This window comes from Neoarius graeffei, chromosome 27 (assembly GCF_027579695.1).
Source record: "Neoarius graeffei isolate fNeoGra1 chromosome 27, fNeoGra1.pri, whole genome shotgun sequence".
In the NCBI taxonomy this organism is placed as follows: domain Eukaryota; kingdom Metazoa; phylum Chordata; class Actinopteri; order Siluriformes; family Ariidae; genus Neoarius; species Neoarius graeffei.
The window spans coordinates 14,668,681-14,693,439 of NC_083595.1; the positions used below are offsets into that span (position 1 = coordinate 14,668,681).

A 24,759-nucleotide genomic window follows, 5' to 3' on the forward strand; every position below is an offset into this window, starting at 1 on the left:
ACTCATGGTTGTGAATTGTGTGTGTGTGTGTGTGTGTACGATGGAGACTGAATGTAGATTCCAATCAGTCATTTTGCATAACAGTTTGTATGTATTAAAGATATGATACCACTATGTGTGCATGGCAGCTTGGGAAAACGTTTCATTGTGCAATTGTGACATTTCTTACTGCTCCAGTTCTGACTATAAACTACAGACTGAAATGTCGCTCTTTTGCCTGGAGCTCAACCACATGTAAAGTTGTTGCTTTGAAATATTTCATTCCAAATCTACAGAAAAGCAACTGCTATTTATTGGTTTCATTTGCATTGAGCTTAATATAAAATGTTAAGTATTAAAATATAATAAATGTCTATCTTCTTTTAGAGACCGTGGTCTGTGTAGAGGTAATTATTTTTGTTCTGTTTCCTGTTTCCTCTCTCATTCTCATTTCTCAGGGTGAAAATTGTCAAAATATCTTTCAAATCAAGACAGTTCTTTATCCAACTCCGAAAAGAATCGGTAAGTAGTTTTCCCACGTGGAATGGAATATAAACTGTTCGTTTGTTACCTCGCCCGCAACGGAGTAAGTGTGGTGAAGTATTGTAATCACTGTGGTTTGTTTATTTGTTTGTTTGTTTGTGTGTCTGTTAACAATCTAGCGTCTAGACAGTTGCACTGATTGACTTCAGATTTTCAGGGTAGGTGGGTAATGGTCTGTAGATTACCTGATTAAATTTTGGGGTAATCGGGTCAAGGCCACCGGAAAGGTCAACCTTTCGGTCAAAATTACATATTTTCCATTATAACTCAAAAACGGTTGCAAATAGACAGATGTTACTATTATGAGCATATAGGAACTCCCATATAGCCTTTCATCTGGCACCATGATCTTTGACTTTGAGTGACCTTGAAAGGTCAAACTCAAGGTCATGGATTTTCAGAGGGCTGTAACTTGAAAACGGTTGATGGTAGACAGATATTTACCACTATCAACTTATAGGAAGTGCCATATGGGCTTTCACTTAGCGCCATGATCTTTGACCTTGTGTGACCTTGAAAGGTCAAACTGAAGGTCTTGGGTTTTCAAAGGGCTATAACTTTAAAATGGTTCATGATAGCCAGATGTTTACCGTTATCAACATATAAGAAGTTCCATATGGACTTTCAGTTGCCGCCATGACCTTTGACCTTAAATGACTTTGAAATGTCAAACTCAAGGTCATGGATTTTCATAGGACTATAACCTGACGGCTGATGATTGAGAAATATCACCATTATCAACATATAGGTATAAAGTAAGTGCTGCCGGGCGAGGTTTGTTTTGCCTGGCAACACTTGTTTTATACAGGTTCCACACATCCTACTTAATAATGCCAGACTTTTATGTTTATGACCAAGATAATTTATAATTCGTAGCGACCTTTGCATATATGAATCATAAAATCAGAATCATGTTTATTGGCCAAGTATGTTCTCTCACAAGGAATTTGGTTCTGGCAGTTGGTGTCTCTCTAGTGATACATGTATGTGTAATATAAGAAAAATGTATATATGTATATGTAATGTACAATTATGGACAATATAGACATTACACAATGTAACAATATGCAATCTACAGTAACTATTATAACTGATATACAATATACATAATCTACAATACCTATGTTATACACAATGTCTGAAATATCTGTATTATACACTATATTATGCATAAAATATCTATAATATCAATCATATAAAAAAAATCTATAAGTAACCGTTATTCCACGAAATCGAGTCGTATGACCTTTTAGCTGAGTCAGCTATCAGCCATGTACGACAAGATTGAGTGGAATAACTGTTTTATTCTCTCCACATTCACTGGCTTTTGAGAAAGAGCACACATTTATTTTTTGTAAATTCGATAAATAAAAACTTGATAAAAAAAATGTCTGACAAAATCGTTTCCACTTAGAATGCAAACAAACCGGCGAAATGACAGTAGCAATTTGTGAAAAATGCTATAATAATTATTGAAAAATTTTAAAAAAGATACGTTCTTACCATCAAATACTTTCATTTTGTATTTTGTTGCATTTTTTTTGGGGGGGGAGGGGTTGTTTTCGAGTAGAGTTTTTATTTCATCCTCGGTCCGCCATTTTGTTTTTCTCTACTCACGATATATGAGCTGATAGCCTAGTAGTAGAGTAGCCAATCAGAGCGCGATTGCTCATATCCAGTGACTGTGGATAAAATAATATACCGTATACATTATAAATATGTATGCTATTGACAATATAAAGAGTACCCACTGTATACAGACAATATGCAGGATATTTACAGACAAGACACAAAATACTAAAAATATACACAGCAGTCAGAGTGCAGTGAGGTCATGCAAACAGGAGTATACAGGAAGTAAAAGTGGTATAATGGCAAGGATGGTTCAGGTCAGATATTTATGATATTGACAGTACAGGGAAAGAAGCTGCTCTTATGTCTGATGGTTCTGGTTCGCAGTGCTCTATAGTGCCTGCTGGAGGGGAGGAGTCGGAAAAGGTTCTGACAAGGGTGTGAGGAGTCCTTAATGATTTTCTCTGCCCGCTTCCTGGTTTCTGAAATGTACAAATCCTGGAGGCAGGGCAGGGGGGCACCGATGATCCTTTCTGCTGACCTTACTGTTCGCTGCAGTCTGTTCCTGTCCTGTTTTGTGGCTGCACCGAACCAGACTGTGATGGATGTGCACATGGCGGAATCAAGAGGATTATAGATTTACACACTCGGGAATGCCTTTTGGCGCCATTTCTGAACAACTGAAGATTCCAAGATCATCAGTTCATACAATTGTACACAAGTACAAGTTATTTGGATATGTAGCCACTTTGCCAAGCCAATTTGCTGGAAGAAGACCCAAATTGTCTCCTTCAGCTGAGAGGAAATTGGTTCAAGCAGGTCAGGAACCGACAAGGCACAGGCCTGCCATGAACTGGAAGCTGCTGGAACACAAGTGTCACTGTCTACAGTCAAGCGAGTTTTACATCATCATGGACTGAGAGGCTGCTGTTCAACACAAAGAAGCCCCTGCTCTAAAATCACCACCTTCAAGCTCAACTAAAGTTTGCAGCTGCCCACATGGACAAAGAAAAAGCCTTCTGTAAGAAAGTTTTATGATCAGACGAGACTTGAAGATTGAGTTGTTTGTACCTCTGGTCATTGTGGCCAGAGGAACACTGTACCAACTGTTAAGCATCAGCATGGTGGTGGTAGCATCAGGCTCTGGGGCTGTTTTGCTGCCAGTGGATTGCACAAGGTGGATAGAATAATGAAGGAGGACTACCTGAGAATTCTTTAGCATAGTCCATAGTCTCAAACCATCACTTGAACACAACTGAGTGTTCCAACAGCACAGTGACCCCAAACACACATCAAAGCTGGTTGTGGGCTGGATGAAGTCCTGACCTCGATGCTGTCAAAAATATTTGGACTGCGCTTTAAAAGTTGGGCCTGTGCTAGGAACAATACGAATCTAATTTAATCAAACTCTACCAGTTCTGCCACTAGTCGGGCTGTCAAGGTGAGAAATTGTTCATTTTGTGATCGAAGCATGAAATTTGGCACACTAGCTCAAGTTGATGTATATAGTAATTCTAGATATGGGGGCATTTCAAATTCGGCTTCTAAACCCTGGAATATGCATGTGCAAAATCGACCCAACGTGAAAACGAGGCTAAACGAATTTTCTTTTATTTTCAAGGTATTTTTATCAGATTGCTTACAAAAAATGACACATTGATTGATTTGAATGTCTACCTCACAAATAGAGAATTTCTTGTTCTCAAAGGTATCACATGATTAGTCACATGACATAGGGATTACAGTATTAAGTAAATCAAAAGGCTGCCAGAAGAGCATTTTTGCAGTTCAAAGTTTTAGCTGTTAATATGGATTCATATGATCATGTGATATCAAAATATTGGAAAAAAAAAAAAACTCTCGCCATTACTGATTACAATCCCTGCCACAGAAGCTTAAAGAAAATTCGTTGAGCCTTGTTTTCACGTTGGGTCGATTTTGCACATGCGTATTCCAGGGTTTAGAAGCCGAATTTGAAAATCCCCCATATAGTGTGCCAAATTCCATGCTTCTATCACAAAACGAACAATTCCATGTTTTTTGTTTTTTTGTTTGCTCAACAGCCAGACTACAAGAAAGTTGGCCAAATATCTAACCGGAATTCTGCCAGAAGCTAGCTTGTTGGTTAAGGTGAAACTTGCCAAGGCACATTTAGCCAAATATTAGGTGTGGTGTATATAAATTTCGACACGTACAATACTGGTCCTTCAGGTTCAGTTATGTTGTGTAACTTGTGTTTAATGGTATTCTGTATTCACGTAAAAGATGCATCACTAACATGGAAGTCGAAGCTCGAGGAGCTGATTCTTTTGAGTAGGGTGTACAGATTGAACAAAAGTCAGCTCAGAATTTTATCACAAAATAAATATTTCGCACCACAGATGATCACATGGATTACAAATATTTATATACAAGTTGTTCAGAATGAATTCTGTTCCCCCCCCCCCCCCCCCTTTTTTTTGTCTCCTCAGCATCAGTTCACCCAAGATTATCATTTTATCCATCCAGCTGAGTTTGGAATGTATTAATCCCTGCGTTTCTCTATTTTTTTCACTTCCTCAGAGTAAGGGCAGGGAGTCTCTGCTGGCCTTTAGCATGGCAAACTACAGAGCGTGTAAGAACGTGTGGAAGGCCTGTGTGGAGCACCACACGTTTTTCCGACTGGAGCAGCCTTTACCACCCCAAAAGAACTTCTTCACACACTACTTCACTCTCGGCTCCAAGTTCCGTTACTGGTAAGAGATGAACTTTTCTAATTTCATCATCACAGTACTGTATATAGAAGATTAGTGAATACACAAAGACAGAATGAGATGAAATCATGTCAAACTTCATGATTCTTAAGAAAATGCCCCTGTTCACCATTGTTTGAAACAACCAGAGCTTTAATAAACCTGTCTTGAAGAGGACACGAGAGAGTTTTGCCCCGATGCTCCTCTTTTTTTGGTTAGAAAGGCAAAAATGTCTTGATCTCCATCGTTGGAAATTTGCAGAAGATGGTAGAATTAAGGAATCATGAAATCTCAGAATCTTCAATTAGACACCGCTTTTGCTGTTGACAAGCTACTTGAAAGGCATGCCAGAAGACTACAGAAAGGAATGTAGTCTTTTCTTCGAACCACAAACATGCATGCATGAATGGATGGAAACTGCAGAATAAGCAGATGGTGTTTGCAAGCCACGACTTGAACTTTGACTAGAACCAGGTTCTGTGAATAGATAAGACAAAATGATTGTGCAGAAATCCCTAATCCCTCCAGTTAAATAAGGTGGAGGATTTGTGATATTGCAGGGATCTTTTACCCCAAAGGCCTTGAGACCTAACCTTGTTAGGATACATGGCATCGTGAACTCCATCCCTGTGTCCGAAATCACTCCCTACTCACTATATAGGGCACTATATAGTGAGGTCGCCATTTTGTAGTGCCGTCCGAATGTATAGTGAGAATTGTTACATCCTATATAGTGCACTCGAAGTATCCCACAATGCATTACAAAAAGTAGTGTACAACTGATGGTCACTAACCAAGCAATATATCCCATCATGTATTGCGGTCGTGCTGAAAGACATCAAATCAAAAGCCTCAAATTTGATTTAATAAAAGGCAGCGGCAAAGAAGAAAGTATTCAGCCTTGATTTAAAAGACCTGAAAGATGCAGGTACTTTGTATTTACAGGTAGTCGTCGACTTACGACCTATGCGACTTACGACCGATCGACTTTACGACCGTCTGGTTATGACTGGCAAGTGTTTCCCAGCTGAGCTAGCTGTACGACAGTTTCCGTCCCAGCTCCCAGCAGCGCCTCTCGCCGCGTACAACAGTTTCCGCCCCAGCTCCAGGCACATACACAGTCTCTCTCGCGCTCCCTCGCGCACTCAGTCATACAGTTTCCGCCCCAGCTTCTGGTTTATGAAACGAGCAAATGCTTCCGCCAGCCTGAGCACTGCAACAGCTGATGATGACGTAGACGACCCACAGCCAAGCACCAGTGATGCCAGCGGTCACTAAATTTTGTATTTTGCTATGTTTTACATTTGTATTTTGGTATGTTTCAAACTAAAATGTTTTCTATTTTTCACACCTGTATTTCGTATTTTTTGTTTTGCGCATATTAAACGAATTGTACTGTACGCAGTGTAGTATGCAGTGTTTGACTTAAATAATGAGCCAAGGTAATGAAATAAGAAAATGTTGATAAAATAAGACTTTAAGATGATTACAATATCATTACACATCACGATATACTTGCGTTCATTTAACATAGGCCGACTCACGACCAGATCAGTTTACGACCAGTCAGTCGTAACCAAACGCAGTCGTAAGTCGACGCCTACCTGTATTAACGTGGGAAATACGCTTAGTATAATATGGATTTATCACAAAAATACATGCATGTATTTATTATTTTGAAAACCCACCAGCCGACTGATCTGGCACGTTTTAATTGTGCGACAGTAATGACATAAATAATTTTATGTCGTAAAATTTCATTTCATCACAGAGTTCACTATATAGTCCTCTATATAGTAATTCCCTATATAGCGAGTAGGGAGTAGTGAACAAGTGAGTGATTTCGGACACAAGGCGTGAAATACCAGGAGAAAATCTCTTTGCCTTTGCTAGGAATTTGCAGCTGGGTCATGGGGCATGGCAAGGTAATGATCCAAATCCATATAAAGTGGTTTATTGACAACAGAATAAAGCTTTTGACATGCCCATCTCCGTCTCCTGACCCTAAACCACGAGAGTCCGCAAGACAGGACCTAGGACCCCAGAAGATGTCCTGTATTGAGACGTGGTCTCAGATTTAATCACTCTTTATTCTCCAGTGTCATCAATTTATTAAAAGATAAGACTCAGTGCTGTTACTTTAGTGCAGGGGAGGTTATACAAAGTACTAAAAATGCTGCATTGCCAGTATTACAATAGTCATATACTTTTGTTAAAAATTGTATTTGATTAGATGAAAAATATGGTCAGATTAAGCCAATTAACCAAAAACTCATTTTAATTTTTTTTTTTTTAATTTTTTTATTTAGACCCACTGGGGTGCCAATAATTCTGGAGCTGACGGTGTTTTTGTTCCCACAGCCTTGGAAAAATCCTTAGTTGAGTTTGAGTCAGTGGTGAATCAGTTCACATTAAGATTGTTTTGAAGTTTTTTGCATTCTTGTCACGCAATACGGACAGACCAATGGGGGAAATGGTGTATGACCAGTTCATTCCAGTCCGTCAGATCTGTTCCGTACATGGACCATCTGCACAGTTTGAGGGTTTTTCCCCTCCTTTAACACGCCTTTTCATCAGTTCAAGCAGGTGGGCTGGACGTTTACGACGCCCATAAACTCTGACTTCATCAAACATTCCAAACTTCACTACAAATTCAGTTTAATGCTATCTAAAGCTCAGGTATTGTTGGAAGTGTTATTCCTTTTTATGGTATGCGACAAAGGTATTGATAAATGATAATGAAATTGCATTGAATAATGATTATACACACACACACACACCTCTTAATCAGCTGTCAGTTATCACTCTCTGTATAACAACCACTTTATTTAATTATACGCTGTATAATCACACTATATAATCACCCATTAGTCATACAATGATACGGTATATCATGTGATGAGTAATTGCGATAAAATTTATGACCATTTTTCATTTCATCAATTTGAATAAATTGCGATTATTACCTCGCCCGGGACGGAGTCCACCAGGGGGTAAGGTATTGTTTTCAGTGGATTTTTTTTGTTAGCAACATTATGGCGGGAAAATGGCTGGATCAATCTTCATGAAACTTTCCAGATAGATGGGCATTGTTCTCAAATAGAACCTCCAACATTTTGAGGGTCATCCGGTCAAGGTCACTAAAAAGGTCAAAATCGTTTTTGGTGCAAATGGTGTCCCTATGTCCCAAATCACTCCCTAATCACTACATAGTGGACTATATAGTCAGGTTGCCATTTTGTACTGCTGTCTGAATGTATTACACCCTATATAGTGCACTCAAACTACCTCACAATGCGTCACGAAAAGTAGTGCCGCGACAAAGAAGAAAAAAAAACAGCCGTGGGAAAGAAGTTTTATCGTTTAATCAATAAGCTCACTATACAGTCCTCTATATAGTAATTTCCTACATAGTGAGTAGGGTGTAGTGAACGAGTGAGTGATTTAGGACACACCGTTTGTAACCAATCAGCATTTATCCTGATCAAGTTTCTTGATAAACTTCGGAACTAATTGGAACTAGAAACAAAATAAGAGAAACCTCGTTATAACTTTGTAGTATTGGAAGATAATCAACAGATAAAAAGAGAAACAAAATTCACCTCGTGGTTCGCCAAGGCTACTGATTCGATATCAAGTAAGTGGTGTTTATTTTAAGAAAATTTACCTTTTGATTATCACAGCTTTTGTTTGGTCCTTCTGAAAAGTCAAATAAGTTTAAGTGGGTTTTGTTTTTTGTTGTTTTTTTTTTTTTTTGGTTTTTTTAGCTTTTTAGCAGATATTTAGAGTCTTTACACTACACTTATGAAACGAAATGTTTTCATTAGTATTAGTGACCTTGAAAGAACAGAGACCACACTTGTGAGATTCAGTTATAACACCTAAAATAAGTGCTACTGGGCAAGGTTTGTTTTGCCTGGCAACACGTTGTTGTTGTTGTTGTTGTTGTTGTTGTTGTTTTTTGTTGTTATTATTATTATTATTATTCTGCGTAATCTTAGTTTTCCCTAGCTGTAATTGCACTGATTAGACAGTAGAGGATATAACCTACAATAGCGGAAATGCACTTGACTTCACCGTAGGCAGAAGTAACGCAGCTCTAATGCCACAGAAACACACAAAGAACAGATCTAAAATGGGAAAGAGCTGATGTGCAATTGTATGAATAGATTTAACAAGAAATCGGAGCTCTCTTCTTATAGACTGCCGAAAGCTAAAGAAAAGAGAAGCAAATGAGGTAGTACAGATGTTCATAGGTTTATTAAGAAAAAAACGATTTATTATTAACTTTTTCATTTTTAATAAAAGGAATATTTTAGGTCTTAAGCTATTATTTTACTCCAACCTTTACAAATTTGGGTAAATAATTATTGTTGGTTATTAAGGAAACAATTTTTTTTTTTTAATTTAACGAAAGGAACATTTTAAGTTGATTTTAAAAATTAGGAAAATAAATGTTGCCGATTTCATATCGGAATTGTGTGAATGTTACTCATGGATGTCAGAAATGTTTTTCTTTTTCCCGTAGCGGAAGAACGGAGGCTCAGTCTGTCCAATATGGAAAAGAGCAAGGAGTCAAGGACCGAGTGTTTGCCAGGTAATGCACTAAATATGCTCATATCCAGGAATGTGGATAGAATAATTTCCAATATCTTCACTTGTGAGGAAATCAATTAATTGTTTTGATAAATTTGGGTACTTTATTTGTGAATGTCTATATATAATGAAAAGAAAATCACATGTTGGCTTAAAGATATGAAGTTTATCTTCTTGTGTTGAAAAACTTGCATTTTTCATACAAAATACATCGCGGATCTGAGCGACATATTTAAATAACATTGGCTGGCTTTGAGTGGTCTATCAGATATATTCCATTCAGCTAGCATGATACTGAACGAGTCAAAGACAAGTAGCTGAATGGAATATATCTGATAGACCATGAAAAAAAGATTATTATTATTATTATTATTATTATTATTATTATTATTATTATTATTATATGTACACACACTCTCTTCATATCAGCATTCTCAAAGGCCAGCGCTAACTTACCCACGACTTGGTGCTGTTAGTGCGGCAGTGCAGTCACCTTCCCACTGGTGTAGTGTTGGCACAGTCAAGCCAAATATTATTATTATTATTATTTTCCTTGTGTAATTTACTTAATTACTTTTAAAATCGACATAAACAGCTACACACACGAGCAACCTGGCAGCCAAAATTCTCTCAAAATCTTCTGCTTTTAACAAAGCAAACCTCGTGGCCATGTTTGTTTACAAACTGTCAGTCACTCGCTTGCACAGAAGTTTTACATCTCCGACGTGTGTCTCTTCCAGTTTTTCGATGTCCATTGATATGTTTTTCTCTTGTAAATATGAGTGAAGAATATATAATGAAGTTTTGGTAGCCTTTTGGGTGTTCAGCGAGTCTTCAGCTTCAGTTTTCAGTTTATTTATTTAGTGCTTAATCCTAGCACTGGATTAGCCTCGTCTTCTCTCTCCCCCGGCCGACAAAGAAATGATTGTGCGCGTGCACAGCAGAAAAGTTTTGTCATTGGATATGCGCATGAGCTCTGATGTGTGACGTCGTGTTGTCTTGACAACGTGCAATAAATGGATAATTTTCCATCTGTTGAACTCAACAGATGGATAATTTTCCAACTCATAATGAATGAATAATTTTTATTTAAACACAACAAGTTGATCAGCAGAGCTGGTGAGGTTATGCATGTACAGATACAAATAATTACAAATACAAACGACTGTACACAGTCTTAAAAAAAATCTGTTTATGTTAATTATCTTCACATTAAGTTAATTAATAGTATGCATAACTATTGTCTTTGTATTTAGTTACAGCTACAATAGGATCACATTTTATTCTACTAATGTCAAATTTACCTCATAAATTTTTCTCTTATAGGATAAATCCTATGCAAGTGTAAGCGTGTGAGGATCTAATCCCATTGAGTGGTTTCTATATCCACTTCTTTTGAGTGTACTTCTTGGTTTTAATAACTTGTTTGTTTGCTGTACACAAACATGGCAATAAGTTCTTGTGTTAATGGACCAGACTCCGCTTTTGGATCATTAATCCCTTTTGGCTGAGAATGTCCTGCATGCATGGTTTTATGTTGGCTTCTGGCACATCCATACAGTTTTAAATACAATATCTACAATTAAAAACAGTTTATTTTTATTGCATTTATTTAATTCCTGGGCTTCCATCTGTAACAGGGAGTGATGTTGCATCCCATTAATACAATTTACAGTAGATTATTAGAGTCTAATAGAATAAATGAGCCAAAACAATTGGGGATCTTTTTTTTAATGAGCCCCAACTCGTTACAAGTATGAATAAATGGGCCTCAAAGCAGAAAAGGTTGAGAACCCCTGCTATAGCCTAAACCTCAAGTTATAAATGCGTGTTATTCACCAGATATAATGTGCTTTTGAAATTTAACGACAGCAAAGTAATTGTAGTCGATGTAGCAGGAAGTAGATTCAGGGTGAAATATTATAAGTGACCGGGTCCAAAAGCTGCTTATGGAATGCAGATGATATGAGAGAATATTCACATGGACATCAATAGCAAACACTTGTTTTTCACTTGTATGAGATGATGGACAATCCATGTAAATTGATACAAAAAACACCGTGTAATTATTATTGATCCTTTTTTATTTTTTTATTTTTTTAACCATGTTTCAGTGTAAGGTAGGAGGTACAGCTTGTGACCAACATGCAACATCAGATATTGTGACATTTCATTTTATTGAATTCAACTATCGTGTAACACACTTTGTGGACATTTCTCGATGTTAAATGTAACTGGAATTGGATGAAAAGTCTGACTTGGCCTATAATTCTTTAATAAATGAAAGATTGTACTCATTGCCAAGTTGCTGGGGTGTAAGAGGAATAAAACACGACAGTTATAGGAAAGCAAGTAATGATCTTTGGTGTGATAATAGTAACTCCACTGCGCACACACTTTCCAAATCACATTACCCATTGCCCCCATCATTGATTTGATTTATTTTTCGATCACGGCATGTCTCAAAGTGTCTTAATCCTTACAGTGGTGCTTGAAAGTTTGTGAACCCTTTAGAATTTTCTATATTTCTGCATAAATATGACCTAAAACAACATCAGATTTTCACACAAGTTCTAAAAGTAGATAAAGAGAACCCAGTTAAACAAATGAGACAAAAATATTATACTTGGTCATTTATTTATTGAGGAAAATGATCCAATGTTACATATCTGTGAGTGGCAAAAGCATGTGAACCTTTGCTTTCAGTATCTGGTGTGACCCCCTTGTGCAGCAATAACTGCAACTAAATGTTTCCGGTAACTGTTGATCAGTGCTGCACACCGGCTTGGAGGAATTTTAACCCATTCCTCCGTACAGAACAGCTTCAACTCTGGGATGTTGGTGGGTTTCCTCACATGAGCTGCTCCCTTCAGGTCGTTCCACATTTCGATTGGATGAAGGTCAGGACTTTGACTTGGCCATTCCAAAACATTAACTTTATTCTTCTTTAACCATTCTTTGGTAGAACGACTTGCGTGCTTAGGGTCGTTGTCTTGCTGTGCATGACCCGCCTTCTCTTGAGATTCAGTTCATGGACAGATGTCCTGACATTTTCCTTTAGAATTCACTGGTATAATTCAGAATTCATTGCTCCATCAATGATGGCAAGCCGTCCTGGCCCAGATGCAGCAAAACAGGCCCAAACCATGATACTACCACCACCATGTTTCACAGATGGGATAAGGTTCTTATGCTGGAATGCAGTGTTTTCCTTTCTCCAAACATAACGCTTCTCATTTAAACCAAAAAGGTATATTTTGGTCTCATCCATCCACAAAACATTTTTTCAATAGCCTTCTGGCTTGTCCACATGATCTTTAGCAAACTACGGACAAGCAGCAATGTTCTTTTTGGAGAGCAGTGGCTTTCTCCTTGCAACCCTGCCATGCAAACCATTGTTGTTCAGTGTTCTCCTGATGGTAGACTCATGAACATTAACATTAGCCAATGTGAGAGAGACCTTCAGTTGCTTAGAAGTTACCCTGGGGTCCTTGTGACCTCGCCGACGATTACACGCCTTGCTCTTGGAGTGATCTTTGTTGGTCGACCGCTCCTGGGAAGGGTAACAATGGTCTTGAATTTCCTCCATTTGTATACAGGTTGTCTGACTGTGGATTGGTGGAGTCCAAACTCTTTAGAGATGATTTTGTAACCTTTTCCAGCCTGATGAGCATCAACAGCACTTTTTTGGGGCTTCACAGTGGTGTAGTGGTTAGCACGGTCACCTCACAGCAAGAAGGTTCCGGGTTTGAACCCAGCGGCCGGCGAGGGCCTTTCTGTGTGGCGTTTGCATGTTCTCTCCATGTCTGCATGGGTGTTTCCCCCACAATCCAAAGACATGCAGTTTGGTTGACGTGGGGTGGCCTTGGGCTGAGATGCCCTTGAGCAAGGTACCTGACCCCTGACTGCTCCCCAGGCGCTCTGGTGTGGCTGCCCACTGCTCTGTGTGTGTGCGTGTGTTCACTGCTTCAGATGGGTTAAATGCAGAGGATGAATTTCACTGTGCTTGAAGTGTGCATGTGACGAATAAAGGTTTCTTCTTTTCTGAGGTCCTCAGAAATCTCCTTTGTTCGTGCCATGATACACTTCCACAAACGCGCGTTGTGAAGCTCAGACTTTGATAGATCCCTGTTCTTTAAATAAAACAGGGTGCCCACTCACACCTGATTGCCATCCCATTGGTTGAAATCATCTGACTCAAATTTCACCTTCAAATTAACTGCTAATCCTAGAGGTTCACATACTTTTGCCACTCACAGATATGTAATATTGGATCATTTTCCTCAATAAATAAATGACCAAGTGTAATATTTTTGTCTCATTTGTTTAACTGGGTTCTCTTTATCTACTTTTTGGACTTGTGTGAAAATCTGATGATGTTTTAGGTCATATTTTTGCAGAAATGTAGAAAATTCTAAAGGGTTCACAAACTTTCAAGCACCACTGTATGTGTATCATGTAGCACTTTAAATTGTACCACTGAGTGCTCTGTGTAAAGAAAAAAAAATACTTACATTCCACCCACGTGCCCTTGTCTGTCTGAGAAGCTGTGACCTCTCAATTTCAAGCATCCTACTTGGAGTTTATAAAGTATTATTACAGCATTGTAACCAAATTAGTAATAATTATGATATTTGTTGCTACAGACGTAAATAATCTTATCCAATCTGTCAATCCAGAGCTGACCATAAATGAGACTACATTCTCTAACATCATGATAAATGCATTATAAACACTGGAAGGCACCCAGTGAGAAATGGTAGTGTTTTCCTTAATAAGTATAGCACTTTTACAATGAGTGTGAGTGGGGTTTGGAAAGTGTGTGTATGTGTTTTACGGTCAATCAGTTATTCAACAGGCACAAAAAATGGATCAAATGGGTGAGATGTGTCTCGAGTCCTCAACTTGTTTTCCGTGTGCGCGTGTGTGGTTAAATATTCTGAGAAAGATACAGCTAAGTAACACAGGAAGCTTCCACAGGGTGTGTGTGTGTGTGTGTGAGAGAGAGAGAGAGAGAGAGAGAGAGTGAGTGTTTAGCAAGAAGACACTCCTTGGTTTTAAAAAACAGTTGTTTACTGTATCATAGTAAATGATGTTGGGACTCAAGATGAGGCTAAGGCTTTCCCGCTGTGCTTCTAGCAGGTACATTTTCAGTTTGTTTGTTTATTCTTCTCGTTCTTACTCTTGTCTGGTTTCCTTTTTGTGCTTTGTAGTTGTATTATTACTCAGTCAGCATTTCATCATCGTTTTTATTTTTGTCTCCGAGAGATTTCAGAGTGTCTTCTGAAAAACGAAGCGAAAATCAGGCTGCTTGAACGACGACGAAAAATAAAAATGGCTAAGGGAAATGCCCTTTTGCAAACAGTGTCAAAGTTGAGTGCAAAAGTTTGCACCCCCTGTGGTCTCTGGATTTGGAGATGTTAATGTTGCTGTAGCCTCTCATTCTGAAATCGAACATTAACTATCATAACACAAGAAGTCTGATTTGACACACACACACTAATTTATTTATATATATATATATATATATATATATATATATATATATATATCTCAACAGATATGGCAAAATACGATGCATCCAAAAGCTATGAATGTGATAACCACAGGTTCTAGTCAATGGTAGGTTTACATGAGAATTTCTAGAGAATATTTGCCGCATTCAGAAGGGTATATGAAAACTTTGTGTATGTGGGGGGGGGGTTAGGGTTTATATCCATTATCTTAATACACACTATATAATTATAGTACAAGTATGGTTTAGTAAACATAGTAAAATTTGTACACACCTTCTTTGAAACCAATGGTTTTAATTTATTTTTATTAATTAAGACACTTCATGTCTTGAAATAATGATGGATGTCATTTCTTTTGACTTAGCTGAGCTGCTCTTGACATAATATGGATTACTATAGTTGTCGAACAGGGCTATTTAACTGTATTGTTATTTGCTATTTACTGTTTGTTTGATTTCAAACACATTAAGAAGGCAAGAAACTCATCCACTAATTAACTTTTGACAAGGCACACCTGTTAATTACAAAGCATTCTACGTGTAGGTGACTGTCTCATGAAGCTGGTTAAGAGAATACCAATAGTGTGCAAAGCATCATTTAAGGTAAATGCCGGATACTTTGAGAAATCTAAAATATGAAACGTATCTTGTTTTTAACACTTTTTTTTTTTTTTGTTCACCACATAATTCCATATATGTTATTTCATAGTTCTGAAGTCTTCAGTATTGTTCTACAATGTCAAAAATAGTCCAAATACAGAAAAACTGATCTTTGACTGAGTGTAGGGGTGTACAAACTTTTGACTAGTACTTTATAACAAACATGAGAATTACTGTATATGGTGGCACTTTCTGTAAAGCCCATATTTATAAATTAACTGCGTTTTATATAAACTCAATCTTGTTAATGATGTTTGGTAATTAATTCCTTAAGTGTCAGTATTCATTATAATGTGTGTTGGACTGCACAGTGAATCATTATAAAGCAACTGTAATACATTATAAACATTTAATCACGGAGTGTTTGAAGTAAAGTGAAGGATATCTGAATTTGTTCATTATTATAATAACAAGACTATGAACTTTTGTTTTTGTATATGATCTGGAAACTCATTATTCCTACAAACACATAAATGAAGTTCTGAAAACTTGAAACACTTTGCTCTAAAATATCCAAAAAATGACTGTCTCACACAATCATTTTTAGAAGCACTTGGTGATGACATTTGAGACATTTTTATCCCCCGCTGGCCAAAACATCCATCCTGGGAAGGGTGCTCACCTTCTGAAATCCACTTCTCTCACAATTTTTGGAGAAATTTCACTAAACTTGGCAGGATTCTTTGTTATATGTCGGTACTACGGATATTATAATTTCATTAAATTCGGTCACATTTTACCAGAGTTACAGCCCCTGATTAACAAAATTATAATTTGACAATTTCATGAGAGTGTTTTCCTTCTGAAATCAACTCCTCTCACAAATGTTGGAGGAATTTCACCAAACTTGGCAAAAGGCATTGTTTTATGTTGGTAGTATGCATATTGTAATTTCGTTAAATTCAGTCGCATTTGACCAGAGTTATGTCCCTTGATTAACAATCTTGTATTTTCACAATTTCATGAAGGTGTGCTTGCCTTCTGACATCAACTACTCTCTCAATTTTTGGATGAATTTCTCAAAGCTTGGCAAACGGCCTTGTTATATGACGATAATACGCATATTGCGATTTAATTTCTTTTGTGAAAATTTTACCAGGGTTTTTACCCTTGATGAAATAACTTGTATTTTGACAATTTCATGAGCGTGTACGTTCTTCTGAAATCAACTCCGTTCACAATTTGTGGAGGAATTTCACCAAACTTGGTAGAAGGCTTTGTTATATGACAGTTATATGCATATTGAAATTTCGTTTAATTTGGGCAAATTTTACCAGAGTTATGCCCTTGATTATTAACAAACTTGGACTTTGGCAATTTCATCAAGGTGTGCTTGCTTTCTGAAATCGAATTCACTCACAATTTTTACAATCCCCCGCTGGCCGAAAGGCCCGAACAGGGATTATGTCGTGGCGATGTCTGTCCCAAGAAGGGTACTCACCTTCTGAAATCAACTCCTCTCACAATTTTCAGAGGAATTTCACAAAACTTGACAAGATTCTTTGTTAATTTCCTTCAGTTCAGTAACATTTCACCAGAGTTATGGCGTAGTTGCCAGCAGGGGATATTGTACTCTCAGAGCACTCTTGTTATAATTGTTAATAAATATTGCAGTTGATTTTTAATTATTCCCAGGCCATTATTAGTTATAAAGGTTGTGCAGTGCAGCAGAGCACATGGCATAATGCGAATTAGGGACACAACAAAGTCATCAAGGAAATATTTATAGCACATCATTATTAGAGCTTGTAAAAATACTTACAATTATAGCGTATCCTTTATATAGAATTATAAGCATGATTTACGAATATGAGCTTTTTTTATTGTATGTACATATATTTATCATGGCAAACATTGTAGATTATTAGGTCTACAATGAAAATTAATTTTTGAAGAGCATTTTAAACATGGGGGCGGCACGGTGGTGTAGTGGTTAGCGCTGTCGCCTCACAGCAAGAAGATCCTGGGTTCGAGCCCCAGGGCCGGCGAGGGCCTTTCTGTGCGGAGTTTGCATGTTCTCCCCGTGTCCGCGTGGGTTTCTTCCGGGTGCTCCGGTTTCCCCCACAGTCCAAAGACATGCAGGTTAGGTTAACTGGTGACTCTAAATTGAGCGTAGGTGTGAATGTGAGTGTGAATGGTTGTCTGTGTCTATGTGTCAGCCCTGTGATGACCTGGCGACTTCTCCAGGGTGTACCCCGCCTTTCGCCCGTAGTCAGCTGGGATAGGCTCCAGCTTGCCTGCGACCCTGTAGAAGGATAAAGCGGCTAGAGATAATGAGATGAGATGAGATTTTAAACATGATACAAGCATGCCTAATACTAGATTTTGTTTTAGCAACATCACATGAGCAAGTGTTATAATCCCAGCTGTGCCGATATTCAGTATAACCGCTTGATTGTGAGTGCGATATTGCTTTTATACAACAGTTCTATAAACAAGAAATTAATATCCAGTAAGTGACATTTCGGACACAATATGGCCAAATGTTCGGTTTATTTTTGCTCCACTAGTGGAAATGGATCCAGTGAAGCCTTTGTTTCATAGGACCTTGGCTACGTGGCTAACTAGCTCACGTTGATTTGTACATTTGCGTTAAAGGTGCTTCCAGTAAAATTGGCATCCTTCTACTTTCATCTGATGAGCTTTTCATACTTTAAGCCAAAAGTTATTTTCTTGAAAAGTATCATTTGTCACGTATGCTGATGATGTCGCGACCTCTACTGTAGTAACCGTTTTGAACTAGGAAGTGGAATTTTATATTTTATATTGCGATACACATGTTGAAAATTCCCAGTGCGGTTATAGGAAATGTGAGCACTCTTGGACCGCCGCTCGACCAATTGGAGTAATGGATTAAATACTATACAATTAACTGTGTACACTGCAGTTCATCTTTCCTCATGCCACTGGCATCCATGTTTAAAAAGATTTAGTTATTTAATGATGTTGAACTGTAAGCTTACTGTTAAAGTATTTTCACTGGAGACTCCTTCCAACAAAAGGTCAATTACAGAAAAAACTATCGTGTAAATATTTACAGGCTTTTTTTTCCCCCTATCTGCTGTTGTTATATTGTCTGGAACGTCCACTATACAAGTCCCTATGTACGTGTGTCGTTGTCGTCCCCCCCCCCCCCCCCCCCCAAACAAAAACAAAAAACAACACCTTCCAACCAATCAGAATAAGAGCGTTCAATAGCATGGAGTTTATAAATCCAATAAAAAATGCAGCCCTCCATCTTAACCTCAGAGCTGGCCCAAAGCTACAAACAACTAGACTCAGGTTCCAGTGTTGTTGAAATGTGTTTTGTTGGTGACCTTTGACCTCAGGTCACCCAGCAAGCCATTGGTCAGGAGGCTGGTGAGTGGGACAGACTGGGAGACAGTGAGCAGGAACTCTCTCTCAGACGAACGACTGGAGACCCAGAGCCTGCCCAATCGCTCACGCCCGGGCTCGCCCAATCAGTGAGTTCACCTGTACATTTTATATATGCTTTAATTATGTACTTATTGAGGGTTTTTTTTTTTTTTTTTGCTTGTATACAAAAAATACCTTGCAGGAAGGGATTGAATTTAAGTATCTAAAACAAGAAGTAATCTGTTCAGGTAAACTGATCATATGATTTGCCCAGCTCTGAGCACAGATAGCTGTCACATGTGGTACACTCCAAAATACATGTTCACTTGTATAGCAAAACCCAGACCACTGTTTTGAAACAGAACCGTTTTCTAGTGTGCATCTGGGTTTGAATGTGGCTTTCATACGCGACCAAATGAATAAAGTCTAGCTGTGAATAAACTTGGATCCAAAAAATGCAAGAAGTAGTAGTAGTAATAATAATAGTAGTAGTAATAGTAGTAATTAATCTTCAATCACCACTTCTTTTCTGGTCTGGAGCCTATCCTAGGTGCAAGCTAAGAGAATTCTCCAATCTCAGGGTCCCATGCACTATTCACACCTCGGGGCAATTTTAGGTCACCAGTCCTCCAACCTACATATTTTTGATAGTGGGAGGAGCAATGACAAGGACAGTGACACCCACTGTACCACCATCATCTATAATTATAATAATGATGATGATGTATGTGTAGTAAAGTCTTTCGTTCTGAAAAGTTTCCAAAATATCTTTTACATTTAAAAAAAAAAAATCCCCACACAGTAAAACAATCAATCATCATAATGAATTGACCTTAATCAAGCTCCAGGTAATAATGTCCCGGTATTAACTAAAAACTCAATAGGTTTATCACAGGAATGTAAATTTTAATGAGAGGAACTATAAATAATCCAGCCTGAACGATTTACATCCAGCACCAACTGAGACGTGATTGTTCGTGATTTAACAGTAAAGCTGCCTCCACTGAATGAAGTGCCTGAGATGGGTTAGACTGTTTTGGAAGATCAGTAACGTGTCTGAGCGAAACCATTTCGAGCTTTGTTTATCTCACTAGCTAAACTTTGTAGTCAGAATGAAACATCTGCGTGTAAAGGCATTCTGTCATTGCTGGCCTTTTAATCTGTTCTTATGCAAATTTCTAATTTGTGCATAAGAAAACTTCAACAGGGGGCCCAAGGATTTGCATTTCCTTTTCTCAGCATTTCAGAAATAATAAGCTGCCTACACACACACACACACTTGAGCACTGTGATTGTTGTCTGTCCTCTGCAGTTCCATATTCGCTGCAGATGGCACCCGGGTCCGGCCGTCCTCCATCGGGCACCTGGTGGACCATGTGATCGATGACTCTGTGTGCCAAGTTTTCACCAACCATAAATCGGCATCGTCAACGCAGGCGAACAGCATCAGCCTGGACTCAACCCCGTAAGTGTGTTTGTTTATTTATGACATGCTTCTGATTTTACTTTTGTATTAAATTGCAAACAAAACCTTTGTTTCACCTTGTGACCACAAGGACAGGTCATACAAATCTTTTTGCAAAGCTTTTACAGGTAACCCTGTGGGGTTGGTGTGGTTTGTATTTTTTTTTTTTTTTTTGGTTGGTTGGTTGGTTGGTTGGTTTTTGGTTTTTTTTGTGAAAATTTTATATTCAATATTCAAGGTTTGAAATGTAACTGCAAAACTACAACTTGCCTATTTTTTGAACTTTTCACCATTTTGAAAGACAACCTCCTGATCACCAAAGTTAAAGATATTTCATTAGCTGATATAAATATACAGGAACCACTGAAAGTATTGGAACGGTAGGGCCAATTATTATATTGTTTTTCCTGTATACTGAAGACATTTGAGTATGAGACAAGAGATCAGAATTTCAACTTTCATTTACTGATATTTACATCTAGATGTGTTTAAAAAGAAAAACAAAACTTAGAATATGGCACCTTTGCTGGCAGACCACCCAGTGGTTTTGTTAAGCAAAACTATCGGAACAGATATAGTTTTAAAGTAATTTAGGGTAAATAACGTAATATTTGTAAGCATGGGATATACAACCAATAACCGTATCATGCTGGCGACCCACTGATATGACCAAACTGTTGCATTCTTCTTTTATGATGCTTTTCCAGGCTTGTAGCATAACTTCTTTCAGTTGTTTGTTTTGACTTCCTGTTAACCGACTGAATGTATTTACGAAACATATAGCATGGGTTTGCAAAATTTTCATAAAATTTTTTTCTCAGCAACTACAAATCACTACTGCTTGATTTATAATAAGTGTCCTATTCCTTCGATTGCTTACGTTCTGATATAAGCGAGAGCGGGGGGATATGTAAGTGAGCAGGAGCTCACAGTTGATCTTGTTCAAACTTGAACCTTACCTTGGTGTGGAGGAACATTGTTGTTCTTGTACATGTTTGTCCTGCACATGATTCGTTAAGATGGGAGGTGCTTGATGCTTGCACTCTGACCCGTGAACGCTTTCCTCCATTTTGATGTCCTTTGCATTCACACCCTGTCAATTAAATTATATTTTGAATGTATCCCTTAAATGCATATTGTAGACCCTTCTATCTGTTTCTCTCAGATTGTTTTAGATGTATGATTCCAGAAATTTCTTTTGGAATATCTCTCACTGATATCATGGCAAACACCATAGATTGGCATGCCTTGTGTGAAAGCTTGATGGGCTTAGCAACAGTAACCAAGGGGGGGTGGGACTTAGCGAAAGGTCAGTTGGGTTAAGGTCTGGTGATTGACATGACCATTCTAAAACCTTCCACTTTTTTCCCCCTGGTGAAGTCCTTTGTTCTTGGTAGTGTGTTTTGAGCCATTGCATGATGAAGTTCCTCCCAATTAAATTGGATGCATTTCTCTGTAAACTGGCAGACCGACTTCTGAGTTCATTCTGCTGCTCCCATCATGAGTTGCATTATCAATAAAGATTAGTGAGCCCAGCCATGCAAGCTAAAGCAATGACACTACCTCCACCATTCTTGACCAACAAGTTTGTATGTTTTGGATCATGAAAGAAAGATCCTTTCTTTCTCCACACTTTGGCCTTTCCATCACTTTGGTAGAGATTAATCTTGGTTCCAGAACTTATGTGGCTCATCTCTCTATTTCTTTGTGAATTCCAGTCCGGCTCTCTGAATCTTCCAGCTGATGAGTGATTTGATTTATTGTGGTATCGCATCTATATTTCTGCTCTCAGTCTTCTTCAAATGGTGGATTGATGCCTTCACCCCTGCCCTTGTGGAGGTTGTTGGTGATGCCACTGATTCTTGTTTGGGTTTTTTCTTCAGAGCTCTCTCAAAGTTTGTCATCAACTGCTTTTGATTGCCTTGGCCTGCCTGTTCAGTGTCTGGTTGTTGGTACACCAGTGGTTTCTTTCTATTTCAGGACATTCCAAAGTGTTGTATTGGCTATTCCTAATGCTTTTGCAATGGCTCTGATTGACTTGACGTTCCTTCTTTTCTCAGTTTCAAAATGGCTTACTTTTCTCCCATAGACAGCTCTCTTGGCTTCATGTTGGTTTAACATTTTTAACATTTAAATGCAGTCTTCACAGCTGAAAGAAATCAAACATTCAGAGCCATTAATTGTATAATCAGTCAATCTAACTGGGCACAATATGCTGCAGTATTTTTGATCACTTGATTTCATAAGGGGAGTCTTTTTTTTTTCCCTCCTTTCATACAGCAACCAAACTTAAAAAAAAAAAAAGCCTGCTTCTTATTGGTTGCTGTGAACTAGTTCTTTCCTCTTTCACGTCAGATAAACAATTACGCCGGCCTGTATGAGCATGATTACTCACAAATGACGGCAATGATGGATCGTGACAATAAATACTTGAATTAACCTTTATTTAATATACACTATATTGCCAGAAGTTTGAGGACACCCCTCCTGATTATGGAGTTAATGTGTTTTAACCAGACCCACATTGCTAACGGGTGCCAAAAATCGAGCACACAGCCATGCAGTTTCCGTAAACAAACATTAGTAGAATGGGTCATAAAGTGGAAAATATGTCAGTGATCTCAAGGATCTCAGTATGACCTTTGCAACAATCAGTACTGTGAAAAGGAATCATCTCTTGAGCAGTGGAAACGTTCTCTAGAGTGATGAATCACACTTCACTGTCTAGCTGTCTGATGGACGAGTTGGGAGGGATGAGCACCATATTCCTTCAGTCTGTGTTTTGATGAGCGTGGTGGCGAGGGTGGTGTTTAACACTCCAAAATCCCCCATCAGTGTTAAATGGGGTTGAGATCTGGCAACTCTGAAGGCCATGGTATAAGATTTGCATCACTTTTGTCCTCCCATCAAACCATTCCATAACAGCTGGTGTCCCACAGAGACTGGGATGGAATCGTTTCATTGTAGAATGAAGTTATCAGTCAGAAGAACATTTATTATGATGATTATAATAATTTAGAATATTTTGCAGTAACACTTTCTACTAGGATTGCAAAGCGCCCCCTATGTCATAACAAACACACCAGGGTTTTCTTTGTTGTAACCATTATTAATGTATTAAAAGTATAATGGGATCAAGGTCATGACCACAAATATATTGGTGACTAAGGGTGTGTGTGTGTGTGCGTGAGTGTGCGCGTAGGATAGAGAAACGCTAATCAAGTTCAGATTTGAGTCATCACAGTTTCCAGTGCTCAGAGATACAGTTGGCATTTGGTACGTGTTCTTATTTTAGCATTACACACTCACTGGAAACTTTCTCTGGTTGGAGCTGTGGTTTTCTATCGCTGTGCTAGATGTCACATGGGTGGTTAGGCCAGGACTTTCAAGCTCCCCCCCCCCCCCCTTTTAAATATACGAACAGTGTAATGCAATGTATGTTAGTTATATGTATGGTTTTAAATATATTGAAGAAATATATAAAAATAATGAAATTATAGATTTGTGGGCTGAAGCACTCACTGACTTAAACACTGTTTTGTTTTTGTTTTTGTTTTTTTTACTTTGACACGTTCTTAGTTATAAAGGTCCGATGTAGCCAGATTTATCAGGTATATTGGTTGGATAATCAGTATATAACATGATGCTGACTGGAACGCAGACTCAGGCAAAAAAAAAAAGAACGTCTATTAAATAATTCTAAAGTTATGACCATGACACTACTGCAGTTGGGACTGTTCTGTTGTAGGGGCTTCACTGTAAATATGAGGTTGATGTGAGCAATCTGTTTGCATACGCACGCACACACTCACTGAACGACCAATGAGCAGCACAATTTGTTTCCTAATGTTTTAAAGTGTTTTGAAGTCAGTAATGCTGTACTAATGGCATGTTAGTTCTAAAAAGCAACTACAACAAACAGACTAGTTATTTTTGGCTGCACTTGCTCTTAACCAGGCTTTTCGTTTAAACCAAGGGTTTGTTTTACGGTTTGTACTTTATTTGAACAACGTCTGCTTAGTCCGTTTCCTTCAAGTTTCAAGGCACTTTGCAAATTAGATGATTGAGTAAATAATTCACTTTGTTCATGTTCATTACACTCACTGTTGCATTCATGCGCGCTGCCTTGAACACTGCTAATGTGTTGCTGTACATGTGTCAGCAATGCAAGCTTTAATAAATAACCAGAAATGGACCAGACCAAGGATATTTGTACAGTGTATAACCATTGGCAATAAGGTTTTTTGTAAATCTATTCGTATATGAAACTGCATAGCTAAAGATTCTTTTGTTGTTGCCGTTGTAGCCCATCCGCTTCAAGGTTCAGCATGTTGTTCTGA

The 24,759-nt window shown here is 38.2% G+C and overlaps 1 protein-coding gene across 1 annotated transcript in view; it reads left to right on the forward strand.

The window, feature by feature from the left end:
• The window catches only part of ptpn4b (protein tyrosine phosphatase non-receptor type 4b), a 73,293-nt gene that overhangs the window by 32,119 nt on the left and 16,415 nt on the right, over positions 1–24,759 (forward strand). The window contains exons 11-15 of the mRNA XM_060911943.1: positions 438–501; positions 4,657–4,829; positions 9,355–9,423; positions 18,927–19,061; positions 20,267–20,419. Coding sequence (XP_060767926.1) covers positions 438–501; positions 4,657–4,829; positions 9,355–9,423; positions 18,927–19,061; positions 20,267–20,419 — 594 coding nt within the window. The remainder of the gene's footprint in view (positions 1–437; positions 502–4,656; positions 4,830–9,354; positions 9,424–18,926; positions 19,062–20,266; positions 20,420–24,759) is intronic.